The following is a 23,031-nucleotide window of genomic DNA, read 5'->3' on the forward strand; positions in this document are numbered from 1 at the left end:
TCCCAGTTCTGCTTCTTTCTGAGTTATAGTCTCAATTAATTCATTGTAACAAAAAGAGAACTTCAGCGAATGAATGCATTTGATTAATGAGTAGGAAGGTGTTCTAAGGACAAGGTTTTCATGCATGCAGAAGGATGATGGTAAAGTGTGCTTCTATTGGAGCAGCAGAGAGGAAAAAATAGCAGCAGATCTTACATACTTGGCAATTGTCAACCCAGCATAAAACAGTAGCAAGACCAGAGGCTTATCATATGGCCCATCTCAGAGATGCTTGCTTACATCTTCACTAGTTTCTTCTCTTGGATTGCAGATTTCTCAAGACAGGCCCAAAACTCTTGCCAAAGAGTTCTCTATGAACAGTTGAGAGCTTGATTAAAATGCTGTAATTTCAGAAATAAAAATAACCTTATTCTTAAAATCAATAGTTAATGGCTTTAAATATTACCCTAATCTTCTATGAACCAAGTATTTGTTGGATTGATTATTCCCATTTAGAAAGCTCTCAAAAAATCAACTTCAAGTGTTGTTTTAACTTGTTTACTTCTGTACAAGACATAGATAAGGATGGTTTTGTTATTGTATTTATTATAAATATCTGAAAAAAATAGCACATATTACTGGGACTAAAGTTAGATATTGCAAACAAGAGAAAAAACAAGTGCAAATACAAAGCCCAATTAAACTATTGTTTCAGTATATTAGCAATTTTATTGATATCTAATAAATAAGCAAGACCCTTTGTTTACAGCTGAGTTTCTCAAGAGTACAGAAGGCACTTCAATAGGAGTTTATGGAAATTCATTAATCAGGATTCATCCCATTAGTCTGACTTACAGTTTCTGTGCTTTATTTGCTTTAATGCGTAATATAAGGTGAAACCCTTTACCAGGTTAGAAAGGAAGTCATAGTAATCATTTAAAAAATGGTGTAAACATCATATTCAGTGAACCATAATTATACACACCAAACTGGGCTCTCTGTATGTTTTGTGTGTGTATTACTGAGAAAACTCTCTGTACCTATGTGTATTTTATTGCAAGCAGCTATAGCAAGGACTATCGCCTCACCGTACAAAATAGGTCATTCCACCAACATGAAAATATGGCTTCTTCTCCAAAGAACTTGTACCACAGTTTTCACTAAACACTCAATGACTTTAAAAAATAAGGGCCTTGATAGTTCTTATTTTGAACTGGAAATCGGTATTTGAAACTCCATACAGATTTTGTATAAAGAAATTTCTGAAGTGAATTGCTGGGGAAAAACAGCTTTAATCCAAAAAATTTAACATGGACCCAAACATGACAATCCAAACAATTTGTCAATTCATGTCCGTGATTGCTACTAGAGAAACAAACACAAAAATTGGCCCATTATATTTATTTTAGACACAAAGAAGCAGACAAGATACTCCATATATTTAATATTTTTATTTTCAGCAAAATACTTCTCATTTTACTGCAACCAACTGGATCAAAACATGCATTCTTATCACATTATCATAAACTCAGAAGTTTCTTCAGTAACATAGAAGATAGTTTAAGGATAGCGGTTTCAAAGGAGGGGAGGAATGCCTGCTTTGAAATTATTGCAAAATTTTTAGGAGGGAGAGGAAAGACACCTTGCAACAGCAAGGAGGAGCAATACTGTTTCAGAATTTTCGGATATAACTCGAAATGCAAAAAATTGAAGCAAATCCTGAAGCAGCACATTCATGCAGAATATTACAACAAAAGTGTTTTGCCTTTGTGTGACTGTAGTCATTGCTGTTCCGAGTCTGAGCCAGATTGCACTGAACCAGCTCAAATGTTAGTCTAGTGCCTCCTATTACTTCATCATCTGAGGTTCATATGGGCACAGCTCATGTGTATATGTCCTAATGGAAGAGGGTTTACATATTAAATTTAATATTTCCAGCTTCTGGTGTGCCCATTATATTTGCTGACTTTTCCCACCTCAAATTTTCTTCTATAGCTGTTTATCCTCCAGATCAAATAAATTATGCTAAAAACAGTCTGCACCACTCATCATCAACAAAAGGATTATGCAAAGTTGACTGGGGAATCATTTACTATTGGTAAAATATTCTGCGCCCTTTTGTAGGTCTTTTTCCAGGATTTTTTTTTAATATGCAAGTGACTTTAGGGAACTGGAAGCAGTCAGGAAGAAATGTTTTTATGTTGAGGATGGTGAAACACTGGAACAGGTTGCCCAGAGAGGTGGTGGATGCCCCATCCCTGGAAACATTCAAGGTCAGGTTGGACGGGGCTCTGAGCAACCTGATCTAGTTGAAGATGTCCCTGCCCACGGCAGGGGGGTTGGACTAGATGACCTTTAAGGGTCCCTTCCAATCCAAAAAATCCTATGATTCTATGATTGTCTATCTTATTTACATTAGGCAACTCTAAAGACAGGAAATAAATCACACAGTTCTCATGCTGTTCTATGCATGGGTTCTGTGCAAGGAGTTTGAAAGCTAACTATTACAGAATGTAGTTTTACAAAAGAAGGCACTTCCTTAAAAATATCTGCTATTGGATTTTTTCTTTTCTTTTTATGGAGAGCAGGTACAGAAATCTATAAAGGCCTAGCACTGTTAACTAAGTTTTGTTCTGCCTCCTGCAATGTCAATATGTTGTTTTGAGTTCCAAGATCAAAATTCTCATTATTGTTTATAGCGATGAAGAAGAACGCAAAATCAGAACCAGGGCTTACAGAGCTTATACTTCAAACTAGCTTTATTATTATTATTATTATTAATATTATGTCACAAAGAGGAGTCCTTTTGTAAAAACGGCTATATGCAGCTCCATCTTAATTGTATTTCTGCAGCTTTTCAAACTAGTGAAAAGACTACTATACTTGGGGGCAGGGGGAGGAGGGAGAAGCCATCCATTCTCCCCTTCCTGCTATTTCCTATTCACTATGAAAGAAAATTCATCTACAGTTAGAACAGCAATTCACAGTTCTGGTTAATTGTTCCCACCTCCATAGACCACCAGTACAAACCCCAAAGGTTTTGGGAAGGACTGACAATACTTAAGCGAGCAAGATCAGGCAACACTTTCAATTCAACAAAATGAGTCAACTCAAAAGTGTGCAGCTGAATTCCAGAGACACAGTCTTCTGTCAGTCTTCCACTGGAGCATAAATACACATTCAAGTAAGAGAAAGAGGATATTTAAATAAACACACATAATTGCAAAGATCATGATGCTCATTACAGCACCTGCAAGAGAGAAGATGTAGGAGATGTTTGCTGTCATATTTCAATATAATCAGAAATCCACTGGATTCAGCTTTTTCATTATCTGCTTTGATTATCACAGGGTGATTTGGCTCAAAGTCTAGTGCTAGATAATAATCCTCAGTTTCTTAAAAAACAAAGTTTCTGTTACTAGTCCTGTTGGAAGGAAATGTTAAGACCATGGATTGCTTTCCACTTACTTCTGTTATTGGAATGAAACTCCACACTCCTGAGAATACAAAAAACCCTGAAATGACAGTCCATTTCTCTGAACATTTCTTCATTTTTCTTAAAGTGGCCCTAGGCAGATGACAAACTGACAGACTGGCACAGCATCTTACCTGGAAGGGAACTGTGTGGATGACTCAGTTGTTCATTGGATAGTTTTAGACTATCAGAGAGAGAGAGAGAGAGCGCGCACCAGTTTCTGAACTGCCTCTGCAATAGCTCTTATCTATCCAACATTTCCTCTCCATTTCTTTCAGTGCTATATTGTAGCTCACTACCCAACCTTGATGGCTCAGTAATAAGGCAGAGAACTATGGTTCAGCATCCTACTCTTCCACAGAAAACAAAAGACCAACTTCAGTTTACTTGGGACAATTTCAGCTCTGCTGAAATTTCACACTGATGAAAGTCACCTAACCAGGTCATTCATACTCTCATTAGGAAAAGAAGTTCCCACTTCAGATCCTTCAGAATCCTCCCAGGAATAGCAATCACTTCTTTTCAAAAGCTTAAAGTGCATTCATGTGACAACAAAATAAAACAAACAAACACACACAACCCACCACCAAAAAAACCCCAAACAAGCAAACCAAAAGAAAACCAAATCAAAACCAAAACAGTCCTGCCAAGATAGCAATGCTGAAAATGCAGCTAATAGAGACTGCCTTTCTTCAGAGGGCAAAATCTGTCAGGCCCTGAATGCCAGCTGAGTAGTTACAGTCCTTTTAATCATCACAGTGTCAGCAGCTACCTTCATTCCTGAGCTTAGTTACAGGATTTTTTTTCAGTTCTGTACCAAATAATAAAACAGAACTTCAGTCAGCTCTCTTTGCCATGAGAGCATTGGGATTTTGTGAAACTGGAGGGAGAGATTATACTGTATGTAACAGTCTGGGAAAGGGCTTACTGATCACTTCTTTGTAAATGGATGAAATCCCATTGCTGGCTTCTTTTCCTCATTTCTGTAGGGCATTGCAAAGCGTAACAAACCACCACAGACCTTAGCACAACAAGCCCACCAGCTTGGTGCAAGTATCAGTGCAACAGCAGGGACACTTAAAAGTCGGAGAGAAAAGACTGCATTCATATATCATAGCATAGATGCCATGAACTGTTCATGAACTGTTCACCAGCAGAGATCTTCGAGGCTGACGAATGTGTGTAGCATGCTGGAGTGTGTATGAACAGTTGGAGAAGACAACTGTTGTGGCAAAAGTGATCCGTGTTGTGGAGTAAAAAAAGAGGCTTCTTAGACATCATAGACCTCCTCTTCCATGGTATGACTGACCTCTCCACAAAGTTGGTGGAAGGTGTTGCGCCTCAGAATCTCCCAGCCACGGTGAGAACTAGTCCTGGATGTGCTCCGTGACAATGACAGAGCAGACAGTTCCTTCTTGTACAGGATGTTCCTATTGATTTCCATCTTTTCCAAACCTTTGTCATAGTTATCCCGATCCTGAGCCTTAAATGCTTCTGTGTACCGCATCACCTTGTGTTTATTGGGATCAACCCTGTCTTCAACTCTGTAAGAGGATTAAAAAATATAAACTGAATGAAGTAGAAATGTGCCAGTTTATCAACAAAACCAAGCAGCCACAAGAAGCAGGCCCCTCCCAAAAATATCCCTACTGACCCAGACATTCCAGAAAATCTACATAGAAACAGGAAACTGATTATAGGCATGGTGCTAGCAGCTGCTAGTACACAATTATCTCCTAGACCTTCATCCCCATCATTGACTTCAGTACCCTTATCTGCCTGTGGTTTCCTGTCCTTTAACTCATTCACCCAGTCATAATTTGCCCTTTCCATTTTGCCAGCTGTAAGCTATTGGCAGGCCTACCCCACCTGACTCTAGCTCCAGATCCTTTGTATATACGCATATATTCATCCATTTCCTTTGTTCTTGCCTTTCCTCCTCTGATACTCCATGGTTGCTAGCCTCAGGATGCCACTTATCTTTTGCTGAACTTTTATTTAACTGCTCCACTTCCACCAACCCTTCTCTACATTACTTATAACTTGTCTTCCGAAATACTGTCTCACACTATATACAATAAGCATACATTTAATTTGACAGAACTAGATCACACCAACACTCTTTTCTCATAGCATCCAATGAAGAATTGTTGCTGGGATATTGCTCTTGCAAAGTAAATTCTGCACCTTGGATGGAAGGTGCTGCATATTGGTACCACTTTGGGTCTGCTTGTTCTGCCCAGCAAACATGAAAATCCAGAAGGTTCCTTTCTCTGCTAAAACCTGCAGAAAGACCTATTTCATACAGCCACCACTCCCCCTTCTGGCTTTATCAGCAAAAGATGACGCAGTTAGAAAACACACGTGCCCAAACAAAGTTTAATCTTTTCTCACGCTGGTATAAATATTGATTAAAATCAGAAATAATGAGGAATCTAGTGTTATCTAGACTACAGATAATTTGTTTGTTTCTTATTTTAGTGCCTAAACTGAAATCCTGGACCCAAGACTTTGCCACCTGATGCAATCTTTGCAAAGTATAATATAGTTACTAGGTTCACACCAGAAAGAAATTTTGCCTTTAATTATTCCTATTCTGTTTTTGAATCATCTGTAGTGCAGTTCATTGCTGCTGAATGCCTAATTGATTGATTCTGCTTCTGCGATTTCATGCATCTAATAGACAGGACCAGCCAACCAAGAGTAGCAGTGAAGCGTTGTGATAGTCATTATAAGAAGTCTGAAAGAAAAATTCAGGCCTTATAACTCATGCAATTTCTGGGGTCTGTCTACTGTGACTACTGGATAAGAAAACATCAGCTGATTTCACAAGGAATTGCACAGCAGAGCTTTCTGAGGGAACAGTGCTTGTCTATCAATCACAGACAGAAAACAGATTGGGGTCTCTATTCTGGAAGGGAAGTGCTCCAAGCACTCCTCCCCAGGCCACTGGAAAGGCTCTTTATTAACATCCATACATTGGATTCTTCTTCTGGGATCCTTACGTGCACACACTAGAAGAGAACTCACCTGAGATACCATCGGTCTCCTAGCCCATACTCCCGCCCACAGATTCCAGAGCGAGGCCAGAGACAGCGTGGCAGTTTCCGCTCCAGCATGACAGTAGTAGCGACAACCTTTAGAATCAAAAAAAAGAAAGAACTCGGATTAATTAGAAAAAAAATGAGACTCTCTTTCAAAATTACCAGTTTCATGAGTACTGACCCATCACCATACTTCATTACAGCTCCATATGTAACAAAGAAAAATCATAGAGTCAATACTCCATTTATTGTAGGGCAATTCACTACTTTAGTGCTAACTGTGCCATGTGGTGCTTAGGGACATGGTTTAGTGGTGGAGTTGGCAGTGCTAGGTTAATGGTAGGACTCGATGATCTTAAAGGTCTTTTCCAACCTGAACAATTCTATGATTCTATGGTTTGAGGAAGCAATGGTGCTCTTAAAACACTGTTAAATTTCTTTAATTTCATACCTGATGACAATGAGTAGGGTAATTAATTTGCAAGCTAGAGAAGAGGACAGTATTTTTATCTGCATTAACTATCATCAGAACTTACCAATGTGGCCACACAACTACATTTAACCATTTGACTTATTGCTTTTTCATAGAAAAATACTAGGAAATGGATTTCCTGTTGAGCAGCTATATAACTGATCTGGTTGAATTTTTTTGCCTTTTAAGCAAGAGAGTCAGGCCAACTTCTCTTAATGGATCTAAAGACGTTACTGACCTACTTGTAATCATAACCTTGCATTCTATCTCCCCTCAGTCAATCCCTATAATTATAATTTAACTCTCAGTTACACAGAAATGTGATTTTTAAAAAAGATGCAACTTTAATTCTATTTAACAAGAGATTACATGCGTAAGGAACAACCAGCTAGGGAGACAAAGGATGGATGAGAAAAGCTGGATGGGCTTCTAGCTGCTATTTGAAATAAGGTAGGAATACCCTCATAGCAAAGATATACTGGAAGACAGTTTCACATGGGAAGATGTGCAGAAGAGTAGTCTTGCACTTAGACACTTTAGACTCATAGAAAGGATGAAAGAAATTTGGTGGCTGATGTACAGAAGCTGTAAAACAGAATTAAAAGGACATGGCTTATTGTATTAGCCCCTCAGAAAAGTCAAGGCCAAGGAGAGGTTTTTAAGTACTTCCTTTAGAGCATGGATGGCAGAATAAGTAATTGCTCTGTCTAGCACATTTTCCCTGGACAACTTTTCCCTGGACAACTTTTCCCCTTCTTTATTCAAATTGAACCCCCTACCACCTAAATTAGATTACCTGGGCTCTCCAGAGCTCATCCCGCTCATGGGCCACTCTCCAGTGGGTGTCACCCATCATGGCAATTAACAAGTTGAGCATAAGGAGGGTGGCAATGATGGCAAAGGCAAAGTATACCACGCTGTACATAAAGGGCAGGTCCACATCATAGTTTGCAGGGCCATCAATGATAGTGAGGAACAGCTCAAAGGTGGTGAACAAGGACATGGGATAGTTGTAGAACTGCCCAAGGTTTTCAGGGTTCTCTGTCTGGAAGATGATGTAAAAAGCTAGAGGAGAGCAATGGGGGAAAAAGAGAGAGAGTTTAACACCAGGAATCACATTCCAAGAGCAACAACAGGGTCCTAAAGAGATGCTGACAACACAAAGTGGTCTGGGAAGTTGCTGCATGTGTTTCTATGCTAGTGCAATACCCAGCATAACAAGGACAAATCCCTGATTAGAATCACTGGTCTCCATTATAAAATGACTCACAATTACTTTGATTATTTATTTGTTCTCAAAATAATGATCTTTTCTTCTTCAAGGATATAATAAAGCTATGTGTGTTAATCTCATTTTCCAAAGACAAATATCATAAATGCAGTATGTTTTTAAACCTTAACTTACATATATGTGGAATTATCTGGATTGTCCTAATTTCTATTACCCTGGAAAGAGCAAGAATTGAAAACCAAACTCATGAGAACAGAAATCAGTACTGTAAAGTGACCATGCTCAAAGAAATAGAAGCTATACATTATCACCACCTTTGCCAGCTAACTCAAAGGGCAACCTGAGAATAAATCAAACCCCACGCACTTAATTCATACTAAAGAAGTTGGCAGGGGTAACATAACGCTGTTTTCCTTTTGTAGACTCACCTGATGCAAAGCCTAGTATCACCACAGCCATAAGCCAGCAAAAGCGCATAAGATCTCCAAATATCATCTGTAGAGCAAAGACAGAGCCACCATAAGGCCCAACTGTTCCACCAAGCCACAGTGCAACCCTATGTAAACCATTTTCCAGATTCTAAGACTATGAGTGGACTAAAGGAAAATTCTGCACTAAAGAGAGACTGTGAAAGTCCCAAACCTTCTGTTGCAGACAAGAATTTTTCCATTTACCATTAATGCTAGTCCTGAGGGAGAAAAAGTATTCCTTCAGTTCTCCCTATCTGCAAAGAGGTGTCAGGATGTGTGTAACAAGCCCATATTTGTTTGTGTCTTATACCTTCTGGATCATGATGGTAAAGGGTCCGAGCATCTGGAAGCCTCGTGCGAAGTACATGACATTGCACCATCCTAGCACCAGGGCAAAGGACATGGGCACCACCTCACCAGTTGTGCTGGTGAGACGCATCACCATGGTTACTAGAATCATGCACGCATATGTGATGCTGCAAAGGAGGAAGAGACAGAAAAAAGTTCAGTAAAGGAATCTTACCCTCTTTTTTCTTTTCTTTTCAAAAATTCCAAGACAGGCACATATAGCCACCAGCCCCATAGGCAGAGACCTCTCAGCACTATCAACTCTACCTGTCCACTCGCCTGGCTTCCTACACACCAGTTGAGCCAGTAAGAGAAGTAAATCAAGAGAAGGAATACTCTAAAAGAATGGAGAAAGTGACTCATCTGGCAAAAGACAGCAGTGGGGAAAATGTGAGACAATGTATCTATTAGACTTAAAAAGTGATGTACTTACACAATTATGTGAAAAGGCCCTCCTAGGATGGTTTGTCCAAAGTATTTTGCTGCTCCAACTCTAAGGATATCTGGGATCTAAGAGAGACATCCTATTGACTTTAGGACTTAGACGGATTCTATTATACTATTAAATGTCATGGTAACCACCAATATTCACAGGATCTGGAGGCCAGCTGCATCTGCTTTGTTTGCTGGTTCACAGTTTGATTTCTATATTACTTTAAAAACTGCATGATTGAGTCAGATGGGCCCCTCTCGGGATGTGACACAGATTGCTGGAAAATCTAAGAATGCTTGGGCAGATTGAGAGACTTTGGTATGTGGCAGAGAGATGTTGCAGCACAGAGCTGTGAGCCTGAAGTTCGTCTAGATTACTGAGAAGAGACCAGACAAACAGCTGAGCCTCAGAAATGAGGACAAAAAAGACCTTCTTGGGGAATCAAAGGAGTTTCAGACTCGCTGTGTTAGTTGTCATGTAGCCCCAGAGTCCTGACCAAACAAAGGAAGAAGGACCTGTCCTTCTGGAACACATATGGGCAGAGAAAAAGCTGTTTACAAGCCCCATTTTATTTCAGTTCACCTTGGCATCGTCATTTGAGTTTTCTCATATAAGAGTTTCAGTCTTCTATTTCATATTGTAATAAAATCAAGTGGGGGATGTATTTGTTTTAATTTAAAGAACTTTTGCTTTTTTTTTGGAGAGTTCATGGTAAGGAGAACACCTAAACATGTTCACCTCAGAACTCTGGTTGAGTAAGGCTCCTGTTATAGGCCCATACAGTCGCTGATCTCCAGTTAAATATACTTTTCTGTGTATGCACAGAAATGAGTTCAGCCAGCACCCCTAAACACATGAGTATTTAGGGGTGCTGGGTGAAGAATCCCTAAGAATCTCATTCAACAGCTGGGATTCAGGTGGACCCACAGATGGTGCTAACGAGAACTGTGGCATTACCCTGCAGATAGCATTTGATAGCATGGCCAGTCCTTCTAATTGCTTCTTCCACACCTGGAGTCTTACTGTTGAGAGTGTCTATTGCCACAGGCATATATCAAAGCAGTTAGACTAAGCAAATAACCCCTACCAAGTTGTGAGCACAAACTCATGTTTGTCTAGTAAGTAAAATCTGTCTTGATTAAACTCGAGACTATATAGCTCACTGTTTCTCTTACCTCAAGGATCAAAATTACTACAGCTCCAATTACTGTGATCAGCTCTCCCACCAGCCTCAGCTCATCCTCATATGTCATATATGATTCCTGGAAAAAAAAGAAAAAAAAAGGAGCGAAAGGAAATTAAAATTAAATTTTAAAGGGAGTGAAAGGAAATTAAAAAAGAGGGTGTGGGAAGAGAAGGCCCACTGTTAGTATAAACATGTTATAATAAACATGACTAGGCCTGACAAGGCCACAGGAACCAGCCCAGCCCCAGCAACGGAGAACAGAGCATACCCCGTGTTCCTCACTGACAAAGGTCAGCTGGTGGAAAGAGAGAAGGAGGACAGCTGCAATAGCTGGCAACTGGGAAAGACTTGGACTTTCCAGTTAAGTAGGTTAGATCAGAATTGCCCAATGCTGCCTATGGGGCCCTGACTCCTATAGACACAGTACCTGCAGCATTTTCTGGATATAGATTGTATTGTCTCTGCTGCTTGTTTTGTTGCCTATTCGGGGTTTCAGTGGTCGGTAGACGCAGCACATAGTGAAGCAGACCATGTAGAGTATATAGAATAAAGCCAGGAAACAGAAATAGGGACGACCATACATATTCCACTTCAGGCTCACCAGCTCCTTCACAGGTGTTAGGTCCAAGATCTGGCGTGCCTGGGAAAGATGGAATTAATTGCCATAAGGACATTTGTTTATAAGCATCATTCACACTGTTTCCTAGGAGAATGTTAACAAACTATTCTCACCTACTCTATTCAGCATTAGGAAGCTGAATTTATTTTGCAAAAATAGAATGCTCAAGTGGGTTTGGATTTGCTCAGTTTGCCAGTAAAGAGCTTTAAAAAAAAGTTAAAAATATATCCTGCAGGCAACAGCTTTTAAGTACTGTGGGAAGCGCGAGAAGCATGTTTGATACTGGAATAAGTTTGTTGTCTGTGTAGGCCTGGATGCATATAAACACTTGAGACATACCTATGATCTAGGTCCGTGAAAGCAAATATATGAGGATTTGTTACAGAAAATAAAAGGTATTATTAGTAATTAATTAATTATTCTTTTTCTATTAAGATATATGCATATTAAGGGTGGGCTAACTTTACAGTATCAGAAAGTTTATAAATCCTGTGAACTCTAGGGATTCAAATATGTACAAAACTACTTCAATTCATGAATTGTCTTTTACTGTAACTGGAATCAATTTTGAAGAATATTTTGTGTTAAGCAAGACAGCACAGTGGACTTTACAGCAGACAAATACTCTCCTCTGCACAAAATATACATCATTATTAGAACATAGAATTGAAAATAAGATAATTTGGATTCTATTTTCAGCTACAGAAAAAAGTTTCTGTGCAACCACAAGGTTGCACAACCACAAATTCACTTAGATTTTTTTTCTCCATATTGGAGTTCTGCATTTATATTTGTAAGATAACATTGGTTTCAACAGCTATCTCTATCAACTTCAGTAGCATTTGTGGAAACTTAATCTCTAGGAAACATATCAAAAGGTCCTTTAAATCATTAGCTCTCTGAGAAACTGACACTGATATTACCTTGATTTAGCAGGCAACTAAGACAACTTTGGAAAGATTTCCAAAGTTCCTTTACTTCTGTATAAATGCAGCCTGTTAATGGACTGGATTTTCAAAAGTTTTCACCATTCAGCTATGATGATAAAAACTGCAGTATACGCACAGTGAGATATAGTGTGAAAAAAAACAGGCTCTTTCAACTTACTTCCTTTAGATTGTTTATACTATATTCAAAGTTTGGGTGCTTCTTTTTAGAATGTCAGTGGTGCAGCTCAAATATATGTAGAAGACCACATACATTCCCAGGAATAAAAAGAAGCTTCAGTGAGCATCTTGCATGATATGAAAAACAGTGATGCTGCATAAGTTGGGATTGTGTTTCTGTCAAAGATCTGCATATATCCATACATACTGTGTAGCTGAGGAATTCTATACAAAAAGAAAGATTAATCAAAAAAAAAATTGAGACCATAGTTTTAGAAGTGACAAAGAGGCTCTATAAAAAGTAAGAGCAGTGGAGTTATGAGCACTGGAGGGAAGAATCCTCTCCTATCATACAATTCCATTTCAAAAACTAACAGGAAGAATCCAGAAATTTTCTTAAGTGCCCTCATGGTTGATCTGGTTGATTTGCACACATGCATATAAAGGACAAAGAAAATATAGTGAGCTGATATGGAAAAAAAAAATTCAACATCTCTTCCTCTGTTGAACATTGCTAATCTATGCCACTGAGTGAATCTATTGATTTGCTGCTGGGATGACAACTATAAAGCTTGGAAAGATCAATGACACTCCACTCTTTTTAACTGTTTTCCTAGGACAAGATGAAATTGTGGCTACATGAACTGTCTAATAAATGTCATTACTTCTTCCTACAAACTTTGCCTCATCATTGTCCTTAGAGTATCACTACTACAAGTAACCCCATCACGTAACTTTAGGCATCTAAAGGAGGTATCTTCATTAGTGATGTGTTTATCCTAAGATTTCTCTCCTTGTAGGCAATAGTGTCCTACAGACTGCCATTCAGCTCACCTAAGGTCTAAATCGCTCTTTGGAGATACTTAGTTACTTGCATTTCTCTATCAAACACATGTAAAACTTAGGGAATCTGTATTCCTTAATTAAACACCTCAGCTGGTGACAAAAATTAGATGGGATTAATCTAGGCCAAGTGCACTTCTTTAGCTTAATTTGTCCAATATGAACACACAATATTGTGTGCAAAAAAGCAATCACTCTCAAGCCCACCCAAAACTAGACACTCTGCTTAGTAACCTAGTCTGTGAAGAAAGAATGAACCACATGGGAAAGATGTTGATTTTAGTATGTAATGCACTATTGGGAGGTATTCAACACTGTAGTGACAAGAACACTATGTTGATATGAATAAAATGGAAGAGAGAATATTAGGGTCTTTCATACGGAGTTCTTTTGAAAAAAATGGCCTGTGATTCCCCAGTGGTCATAAACTACATAGAGTCCCACTGCAAGGAAGTATGTCCTACAGAAGTAACAAATGTTATTTTCAAAGTAGATGGATGATACTGACTCAGTTTATCATGGCCTCCAAGAACTGCAGTAGTTGAAGAGCTAGATCTCTACTTCGGAATCCAATGGTTCACCTTGAAGCATTTTCAAAACAAAATTTTCTTTTTCATTCAGTTATAAGCCATATTCTTTTAAAGTGAAAGTAAAACAAAGATATTTTGTTTATTAGTGCCTGCAAGCCCAGAAAATCAGCATGAAGTCTTTTTGTGTTTTTCTGTCATCTCATTATAACTGTTTAGGGTCCATTCCCAATCTGGAACAAATCAGTATAGCTGAACTGAAGCTATAATTGTAATGGTTTCCTACAGTTGAAGAGTGAGCCTGTAGTCCTTTGTCTGTCTTCCCTATGTGGAAGTGTAATTTCTATTGATGTAAGTAGAATATGTAAATACTCAAAGTCTAGAAACAGGACTATGGCTGGTATGTTTATGAAGGATCAAAGTTTGCTTTGTAGGTCAAGGGGCTCAGTCTACTCCAGAGATAGTCAAAAGCAGTTGGATTCAGCTACTTTAAGGCAGTCAGTGTTATTTCATTTGCAGTTTCTCTACCTATAAAAAAGAGAAGAATTTATTTGACCATTCTCACAGAACATATGCAGGGTTCACATGAGCAATAAGCTACTTTTCCAAGAATCTTTTCTGAGGTTGCCAACCGAGCACCAAAATGTCAACAAGGCCTTTTCAGTAAAAGGGAAACAAAGGCATATGTATAATTGATTGGAAATTACCCTCAGTTCTGATGGCATCTGGAGGGTAAAACAGAAGACTAACAACTAAAAATTAGCTGATAAACCTTTGAAATGTTTTTGTTGTGTGTGGGAACGTAGAACTGAGGATGACAGAATATTCCTGTTAGTACAGCAATACATGTCTTTTGTATCAGATGATTTGGGATAAGAAAATTGGAACATTTTTCCAAATGAGATTAATACTTGTCTAAAGCTCTATGGATTATGTAAAAATATTATATTTTAAGTTTCTGCATTATCATCTCAGTGATAATTAATTGAATCATCTATATCAAGCCTTCAGCTTCTGCTTAGAAGACTGATGCTTAGAGCATAAGTAGGACAAACAGGGTGTACTTTACACCTTGCTTATGAATTTGACCCACACACTTTATTAAATGCTTCTAGACCTACTTCCTATTGTAATGTTTAGGGGACCACTGCAATAAGCGAGAAGGAGATGTAAGTCAAAGTGGCATGAGTGGGTTATTTTAAAGGAAAACTTCTTATTGCACTCTAGATGTTTTCCTTCTTTTGCTACATTGCCCTGTTTCCTCTAAGTCAGCCAAAGACAGATTGTGCAAAGTGCAAGGAATATGTATGTTTCAGTAAATGGACATGACTCTTGAATGGCCTAAGAAATATCCTAAACGATCAAAAGTGAAAGATAATGAACCTAGCTAGATAGCCTTAGGTGTTCTGTTTTGTGTAGAAGTCAGTATTCTAGAATTCTTTGCATAGGAGAGTAAATTTCATTTTCAAAAGGATGATATAAGTTCAGAAGCTTACTATAATCTTCCTGTAGCTTAGTTCCCTTCTATTTTTGCCACTTTTCATCCACTTAAGGGTCAGAAAATACATCTTAGTACCTATTTGTGTATGCATCCCCCTTAATACAAGAGGAACCTGCTTCTGATTGGGGCCTAAAGATGCTACTCTAGTCCAATACTGGACTGGGAGGGTATGATAGGATGGGGTGACACATTGCATTTTTCTAGAGGAGACAGCAAACTTTTTGGACCAAACATATATATCAGCTATAAAAAATAATTACTATTTATGCATGCAAAAATTGCAATTACTCATATTTAAGAGCATTCTGGAAAATAAATCATATTATCTCATGGTATTTGGGGACATCTTATCCTCTGAAATTAGGAATCTTGGATGTGCATGCACTGTATGTTTTGGGATAAGACAGAGGCACAATATTCTTCTTTCTTTTAGGATTATGGTTTAGTCTTCCGGGCAACTTCTAAGGTTGTTCTATTTTTTTTGACATAGACTTCTTTCCCCTGAATTTCCATACGTATCACCACACATAGAAATTTAGAGGATTTTAAATAAAAGCAAATGAGAGTTTCATAGACTTCCTCCACATTGTGCAAAGCTCTCCAGTAGCTGAAACTTTTGTTAGATAAGTTTGACTAAAATTTTGATAGATGGAAATAATACAGGATGGGTAGAATTGTGCTAATTAAACTGTCTTCTGATGCATTTCCTGTCCAGGCGATTACAACTGATAGGGTAGTGTACCTTGAAAGTCTTAAGCAGATCTGTCTAAGCTTGCCATTACACTCTGCTATTTTTATCTTAGTGATCCCTTTGCAAGTTTTTGAGCCTACAGCAGAGATAATTCACCTACTTTATTTTAAGTCATAACCTGGACAAGCAATGTCATTAAATGAAAGGAAGAACAATAATGAGTGCTTTTAAAATGCATTCCAGTTTAGGATTTCTGAACAGTCATGTCTCACAGGGACATTGTGAGAATTAATCAGTATCACAGTTATAGAAAGCTACTTGCTAGAGCTACTCTAGAGATACTTGTTACTGATATCTTTGAGCCTGGTGAAAGAGAGAGAACCCTTTGCTGAATCACACAATGTCATTTCCTGTAGCTTGCTCATACAAAGTTCTTTCAATCATCTGCAAGTTTCATACCTCAGAAGAAACTGTGTGTAAAGCATCAGATGTAGCCAGATCATTAAAAAGCTGCTACATTTCATGTATTCCCTGCAGCACATGGTACAAAGTCCTTGCTCTATGGATAATATCAAAGAGCTTGAACCTTCAAACTCATCATTCTTCTCCTTTTATAATCACCATGGTCTGCACATAGAAAGCATGTGGTGCCCACAGTACCTCTCTCTTCTTGGTTGAGACAATGAGCTCAAGGAAGGACTGATCTTCTGCCCAGGAGTCAATCTCTGTGAGATCATAGAGCACAGTGGTCAAGGGGCCAAAGGACCAGAGATTGTGCTTCCGCTTCTGCATAAGGTATTGAAACATCTGAGGAGAAAAGAAGGGGTTGGAGGATATCAGAAGCTTTCTAGTATATAGTGTATTTGCAATGGAAACAAATAAAGTTGTTAAACCCCCTTAATTACAATGTATTTTCCCTGAACTTTGTAGCTGTGGTTCTCGTATCTCTCAGGAACAATTATAGCAGGTTAAGAAGTGGAAGAATTTTTTCCGACTCCCATTTGATTAATTAGCTCATGCTTGAGGTAAAGGATGAGTGATTTCTATTCTAAATTCTAATCAAACTGCTAAAGTTTTTTGACACAGTTATACATCTTGACAATCTCATATGGAATTATATGTTGATTAGAAAAAAAATTCTTTTATACTCTTCTACAAGTTATCAGGAAAGAGGTGTGGCAAGAGAAATGATCCTGTCCTTTGTGGATCTACAGAAGAAACACTAACCATCTTTGTCTTTTTGTTAAGGGGAAGGATGAGCATTTACATTAAATATTGAATTCTTGACTATGAACAAATGTCTGTGGATACCTTAAGAAGTTTCCTGTGTGTCACATTTAGGGTAATGAAATTTAGACAACAAAAACAATAATTTCAGTCAGAGTTTTTAAAAAATTACTTGGAGTGGATCTTTCTGTTAATACCTGTTTAACTCAAATGCTTCAAAAATTGGGTCAAAAGATCTATTCTTTAAGTACTCATTTCTTTCATTAGGATAAAGAAATTTCTTATACAGGTTTTCTGGTCCTACATGAGACTTCTGGCAAAATAAAAGAAGGACTTGTTATGTATCTTCTACCCACTAAGAACATGCACAAACTCGCTTGGTCTGGATGATGTTATTTCAAGTTCTCAGTTTCTGAATAATCTCTTCTGTATGGAGGCAACTGTGTCACTTAAACTCACCACAGTGTTGCCCTCAACTCCAGCCAGTTTGAATGGAGTAAGCCCCTCATTGTTAGGAATCAATTCAAGTGATCCTGGTCCCTCTTTTTTCCTGTCATAGGAAAGTATCAGGCTGTACATGTGGCAGGCAAATGTCTTATTAGGTTGGAGAACCAGGATGTGAAGAACAGTGTTACCTATGAAGGAAGCAGACCAGATAAGGTATATGGAATAGCCCAGCCCCGTGCAAAGACTGGCAATTGACTGATGCCGTTAACGGTAGTTTTCATTTTCTTCACATCCCTCATCCCACAGCTGTTTGTAATGAGAGAAAAATATGTGCATGCACAGATGACAGAGTCTTATTTCAAGTGTCCACATCCACTGTGTGCAATTCACTAGGCCCCACAGCACATACCCAGATAATCTTGAGCTCTAATGTCAGCTCCATTTTCAATGAGCAACTGTACAATTTCCTCATTTCCCACACAGGCAGCAAATGATAAAACATGCTCTCCTGCAAAGAAAGGAATGGGGAGAAACAACATTAAGACCCCAGGAGGCAGGAGAAGTTGAAGCATACTGAGGGAAAGCTATCCATGCTATGAAGCCAGAGGTTATGAAAGGGTTACTTCAGGTAGCCTGTAAATTTCCTGCCCCACTCCTCATCCTACCCAGAAAGGAAAAGAAGACCTGCCCCACACAACACTAAAAGGAAGAAGAATTCTTTTCAGATTATCTTCATAAGAAGGTTGACAAGAAAGTTGCAGTATATGTCGCTGGGAAGAAATTAAATTATAATTCTTATGCAATATATATTTTTGTATATATGCAAATATATAAAATGTGTATGATTTATATATTTGTATTTATGTAGTATTTACATACTCAGATGGAGTCTTACTGTCTGCTAAAAGGTGTGTGACTGATGACATTTGGAGACAGGAGCCTCTGCTTATCCACTTTAGATGGGGACTAAAGCAAGCCTCCCTTATATTCCCTCATCACTCTGCTGGTTCCCTCCCATACCAGCAAGGCGAGAAGATAAGACTGTACCGAAATAGAGAAGATTCTGGGAGCTGCGCCTGAAGAAGTGTCCAGTGGCCCGTGCTGTGCAGGCATTGGCCCCTCTCTTGAGTAAAGCCTTCACCAAAGTGATGTTCTGGTTCACTGCTGCAATGTGGAGAGCCGTCTGCCCTGTAAGACACAGAAATAAAACCTTGCCTTCCAAGAAAGCAACTTCAGGCTGATCAATAGTCTGCAGTTCACATTTCACTCATGGTAAATCTAAGTTTTTTGGAACTGCATCCATAGTGGCTATATGATTTAGCTTTGAAGTTATCCCTGTTGTGTGCAGAAAGTTGGACTACAGATTTTCCAGAGGTCTCACTCTATTTAAACCTTTTACAAATTCATGGAAGCTGACTTTACAACCTGCCAAAAAAAACCCCAACAGGATGCACTTTCTAGACTTTTTCTGGGGGAAAACAAGACATGCCACACTCTTCCAGGAAGCACACTGAAAGCTCATGTGTCTCAGAAAGGTCTATGCTTTCCTTCATGGGACATGAATGCCAGGTCAAGAAAAAGCTCCCAAAGAAGACTTGCTCTAAACCATCAAACTAAGTATTAGGATTTTTAAGCCACCATCATTATTATTTTAGTGGTTTCAGGATTCTGTCTGGCCTTTCTGTGTAGTCAATCACAACCATTCTTTAAAAACCTGGCTCAGAGTCTAGAATCAAAAGCAGGGGACACATTTTCTTTCAATCCCTATTCTTTGTCAACCAAAGAACCATTTTTTCTCCTTTCAGAGATCAGGTAGGTGTCCCCTTTGTTACACATGACTATGGCAGAAAGCAAACTGTACATATCCTTGCAATCCCACTATAACCAACAGGCCCACCTGTGGTTAAAGGTTTGTCAATTATGCATTTGCATGTTTGCACATGTATGTACTTGGGTTTAATATAATTCTGCCTTCCACAAATGGTCAGGAGCCATTTGTATGTTGGCTTTGCTATGTAACAGTTTAGGAATATATTGAACCAGGAACAGTATAAGTCACTTTCCTAAATGTACAGGTACTACTTCCTCCCTCCCCCTGCAGACAATCCTGCCCATCCTCATTCCCTGAGATGTTACCTTCATAGAGCTCTGATGTCATCCTCTCATTGACAAGCTCAGGAGCTGCTTCCATCAGAGTCACTGCAGCCTCCACATTATCATACAAGGCAGCTACATGAAGGGCGGTCTCCCCCACTGCACCTAAAAACAGTAGGAGAAGCATGTGAGCCATCTAGACATTCAACTATACGGGACAAAAGCAGAAATTAATTTATTGGGGTGGAGGATTATGGGAGGTCCTCCCTTGAGTACTGCCAGGTGCCACCTCATCATATGACATGGTAACAGCCACATAACTGCACAGACTCTGTCCCATACCCCATCAAAATCTGAAAGCTGAACAGAGGCTTCAAGTGTTTGTGACAGCAGACTTCAATGTGAAGTGAATGAGCACACAGCCCTTCCACTGACCACCTTCCACAGTAAACCACCTCCCTCGGTCCCTTTAGAAAAAAGGCCCATTCAAGCTGTAAACCTCTGATCTTCACCATCCCTTTAGGGTTTGATGAGCTCGCCAAGTTAGAAAACTCACTTTGTTGCAAAGCTGCTGACATACAGTTAAGTAGTTTGAGTCTGCTAATGCAAATGTTTTAGCAAACTAACAAACATACTACTCTACTCGCTGTAGCAGGCTCTTGCCTTCCACAGAAAACCACTTGTCGCAAATAATTGAGTTACCTCTCTGATAGAAATCACATGTTCCATCAGTGAGAAGTTTCCTAATGGCTGGGAGGTTGTTCTCTTTGGCAGCCTGGAGGAGTGGGGATTCCCAGATCCTGTAGTCAAGAAAAAGTGGCGAATAAGAAACACAGTCAAACACATGGTGCCTCTCTCCAGAGCTAGCATGGCCTTTGCTTGAGACAGTATGTATCTTCCAGATTTTCACTGAAAGATTGGTAACGCACACCTACCATCTGAGGTATTTTTTGAATGCAAAAAAAAGAACCGGCAAAAGCAGATAAATGCAGTGCTAAAAACCCAGGTAGTTCATCAATGCTTGACTTACTGACGCTTAACCATATGATGGCAGCAGAGGGAAAGATAGAAGAAATGAATAGCCAACTTCAAAATTTTTCTGGTTTATACAGCCCACATTTTGAAGCACAGAAGATAGTGAACGATGGGTCATTTGATGCCCCTCCTGCCAGTAGACTAGTTATCTCAGGAGCCAGAAAAAGCCAGTAGTTTTTTTACACAGCACAATAAATTAGAAAAGGATCAGCATCTGAATTACTCCCATAATGGATGGAAAAGAAAATGTACAAACAAGAATTCCCCCTGTGTCATACCAATGCTTCCTATGGTACAATTAGAATGAGCTCTGAAATGTAGTTCCTCATCATACAAAGTTATGAGGAAAAATCTGAAAGCTTAGCTATACCATTTTTTTCTCTGATGCTGAGAAAATTGAGGAAATTGTTAAGAACCTGAAATGTATGCCTGTCCTGGGAAAGAGCATGCCATCAAACAAGTTCCAGACTGAATGGTTCACTTATAGTTGAAGAATGCCCTTGGGTCTTCCATGCAGCTCTGGGTTATTTCAGTCGATCCTTTGGGGCTGATGAAGAATTTACAAGTACAGTCATGAAACTTCATTACAGCAAGGTCCTTTGATGCAAACAGCAGGTCAAGGGAGGTGATCTTTCCCCTCTACTCAGCTCTGTAAGGCCATACCTAGAGTCCTGTGTCCAGTTCTAGGATCCTGAGTACAAAAGACATATGCAGCTACTGGAGAGAGTTCAGCAAAGGGCCACAAAGATGATTATGGGACTGGAGCATCTCTCATATGAGGAAAGGCTGAGAGAGCTGGAACTGTTTAGCCTGGAGAAGAGAAGGCTTGGGTGGGGGTTCTTACCAATGTGTATAAGTACCTGAAGGGAGGGTGCAAAGACTTACCTGCAATGCCTGCTTGCTCAGCATCCAAATAAGCTTTGCCAATGTTCAAAATAATGAGTTGGCCACCCAAAAATCACAAAAAATATAACAAAATCTACTAATTTGGGGTAAATATTTCTGTTTTCCTTGAATATTTTCAGATTTATCTTTTAATTCATAAAAAGTGTTTTGGGGTGGGGTTTTTGATTTTTGTTTTTATTCAAATAAAGAATTCTAAGTATTCCAGGTTCAGGAGCTAAAGATTTAAGGGGAAGGAAGACCCTCAAACCCAAAGAAACAGCCTATGTCTCATGAATTTTCAATATGAAACAGAAAGAGATTCCTCTCTCCTTATCTCCAAATAGGTTAAGTTCAGTTTCAGATCTCTGTTCAGATGCAAATTTTGTGCTTTTGTCTCACCTTTGCTTTCTTGTAGTAGTAGTACAGATGTTTAATTTGTTCTTAATTATCTAGCATGGCTCAGGTCAAGCTGTAATATGATGTGGAATAAGTCTAAGGAACACAGTAGAACAATGACAAGTTCAAGCTGATAGGAACAAGGAGAATGTCAGCCCTCATTTTCTCATCAGCCCCAGTCTCTCCTTTTACTACAATCTAACAACTGCCAATAGACTGGATGTTAGTCTCACACACACACACACAAAAAAAAAGCTTGTGGGACAAATACATCAGTCAAACCACATAGCTGGAGATACATTCAATGCTTTCTCCTTGTGATGTCCCAGATTTCTTCCTTGTATTCTGGTATTATTTAGTTACAAGATTTTGGGGATACAGTTTATAGGGCAAATACTATATAAAGCAATAGGTGTTTTACATTAAGTGATAACGCTGATGTTAGAATACATTATCTATGAATAAAACTCTATTATAAGCCACAAGAAAACCCACATCAGAGAAAGAGAGAGAGTATAAGTGGCTCATTGCACAGAATGTTTTCTCAGAACTTGTGCTTCTTAGGTATGGGATAATTTAATAATAAAACCATAGGAAAACAGGCAACAAAAATTCTGTGGCTTACAGAAATATATATTTCTTGCTTTAAATTATTCTTTTATGATCAGTAGAATCTTGAAGCAAAAAAAAATTATTTGATATGCCATTATCTCTGGATTTAATCCACCTGAAACATGCAAGTTCTGCATACCTTTATAGCAGTAAGATACTGACACACTTGAGAGAACTTGGGGGATAAAGCAAAACAAAGAGAAGTATCAGAATTACACAGATAAACAGGAATCATTTGAATAAGTGTAAATTAATGGGCATGGGCTACAAGTAACAAAAGCATAACTGAACATTATCTTTATCATTCCATAAAAGGAGCATTTCCTGTCACCAACAGCACCCCATTATCTAAGTCACTATAAACAGGACTAGAAAAACGCTGAAGAACAGAGGAGAAATAAAAGCATTCA

At 38.8% G+C, this 23,031-nt stretch overlaps 1 protein-coding gene across 1 annotated transcript in view; it reads right to left on the bottom strand.

Moving 5' to 3' along the window:
- Positions 1-1,418: 1,418 nt before the first annotated feature.
- The window catches only part of TRPV5 (transient receptor potential cation channel subfamily V member 5), a 29,154-nt gene continuing 7,541 nt past the window's right edge, over positions 1,419-23,031 (bottom strand). The window contains exons 2-15 of the mRNA XM_076346435.1: positions 20,396-20,493; positions 19,736-19,858; positions 18,647-18,787; positions 18,009-18,107; positions 17,612-17,787; positions 16,586-16,732; positions 11,066-11,278; positions 10,628-10,714; positions 9,453-9,529; positions 8,982-9,147; positions 8,630-8,696; positions 7,767-8,035; positions 6,485-6,591; positions 1,419-4,998 (exon numbers count right to left, since the gene is read on the bottom strand). Coding sequence (XP_076202550.1) covers positions 4,725-4,998; positions 6,485-6,591; positions 7,767-8,035; positions 8,630-8,696; positions 8,982-9,147; positions 9,453-9,529; positions 10,628-10,714; positions 11,066-11,278; positions 16,586-16,732; positions 17,612-17,787; positions 18,009-18,107; positions 18,647-18,787; positions 19,736-19,858; positions 20,396-20,493 — 2,044 coding nt within the window. The 3' untranslated portion in view covers positions 1,419-4,724. The remainder of the gene's footprint in view (positions 4,999-6,484; positions 6,592-7,766; positions 8,036-8,629; positions 8,697-8,981; positions 9,148-9,452; positions 9,530-10,627; positions 10,715-11,065; positions 11,279-16,585; positions 16,733-17,611; positions 17,788-18,008; positions 18,108-18,646; positions 18,788-19,735; positions 19,859-20,395; positions 20,494-23,031) is intronic.

The sequence above is a fragment of the Aptenodytes patagonicus genome, chromosome 1 (genome assembly GCF_965638725.1).
Source record: "Aptenodytes patagonicus chromosome 1, bAptPat1.pri.cur, whole genome shotgun sequence".
Lineage (NCBI taxonomy): Eukaryota > Metazoa > Chordata > Aves > Sphenisciformes > Spheniscidae > Aptenodytes > Aptenodytes patagonicus.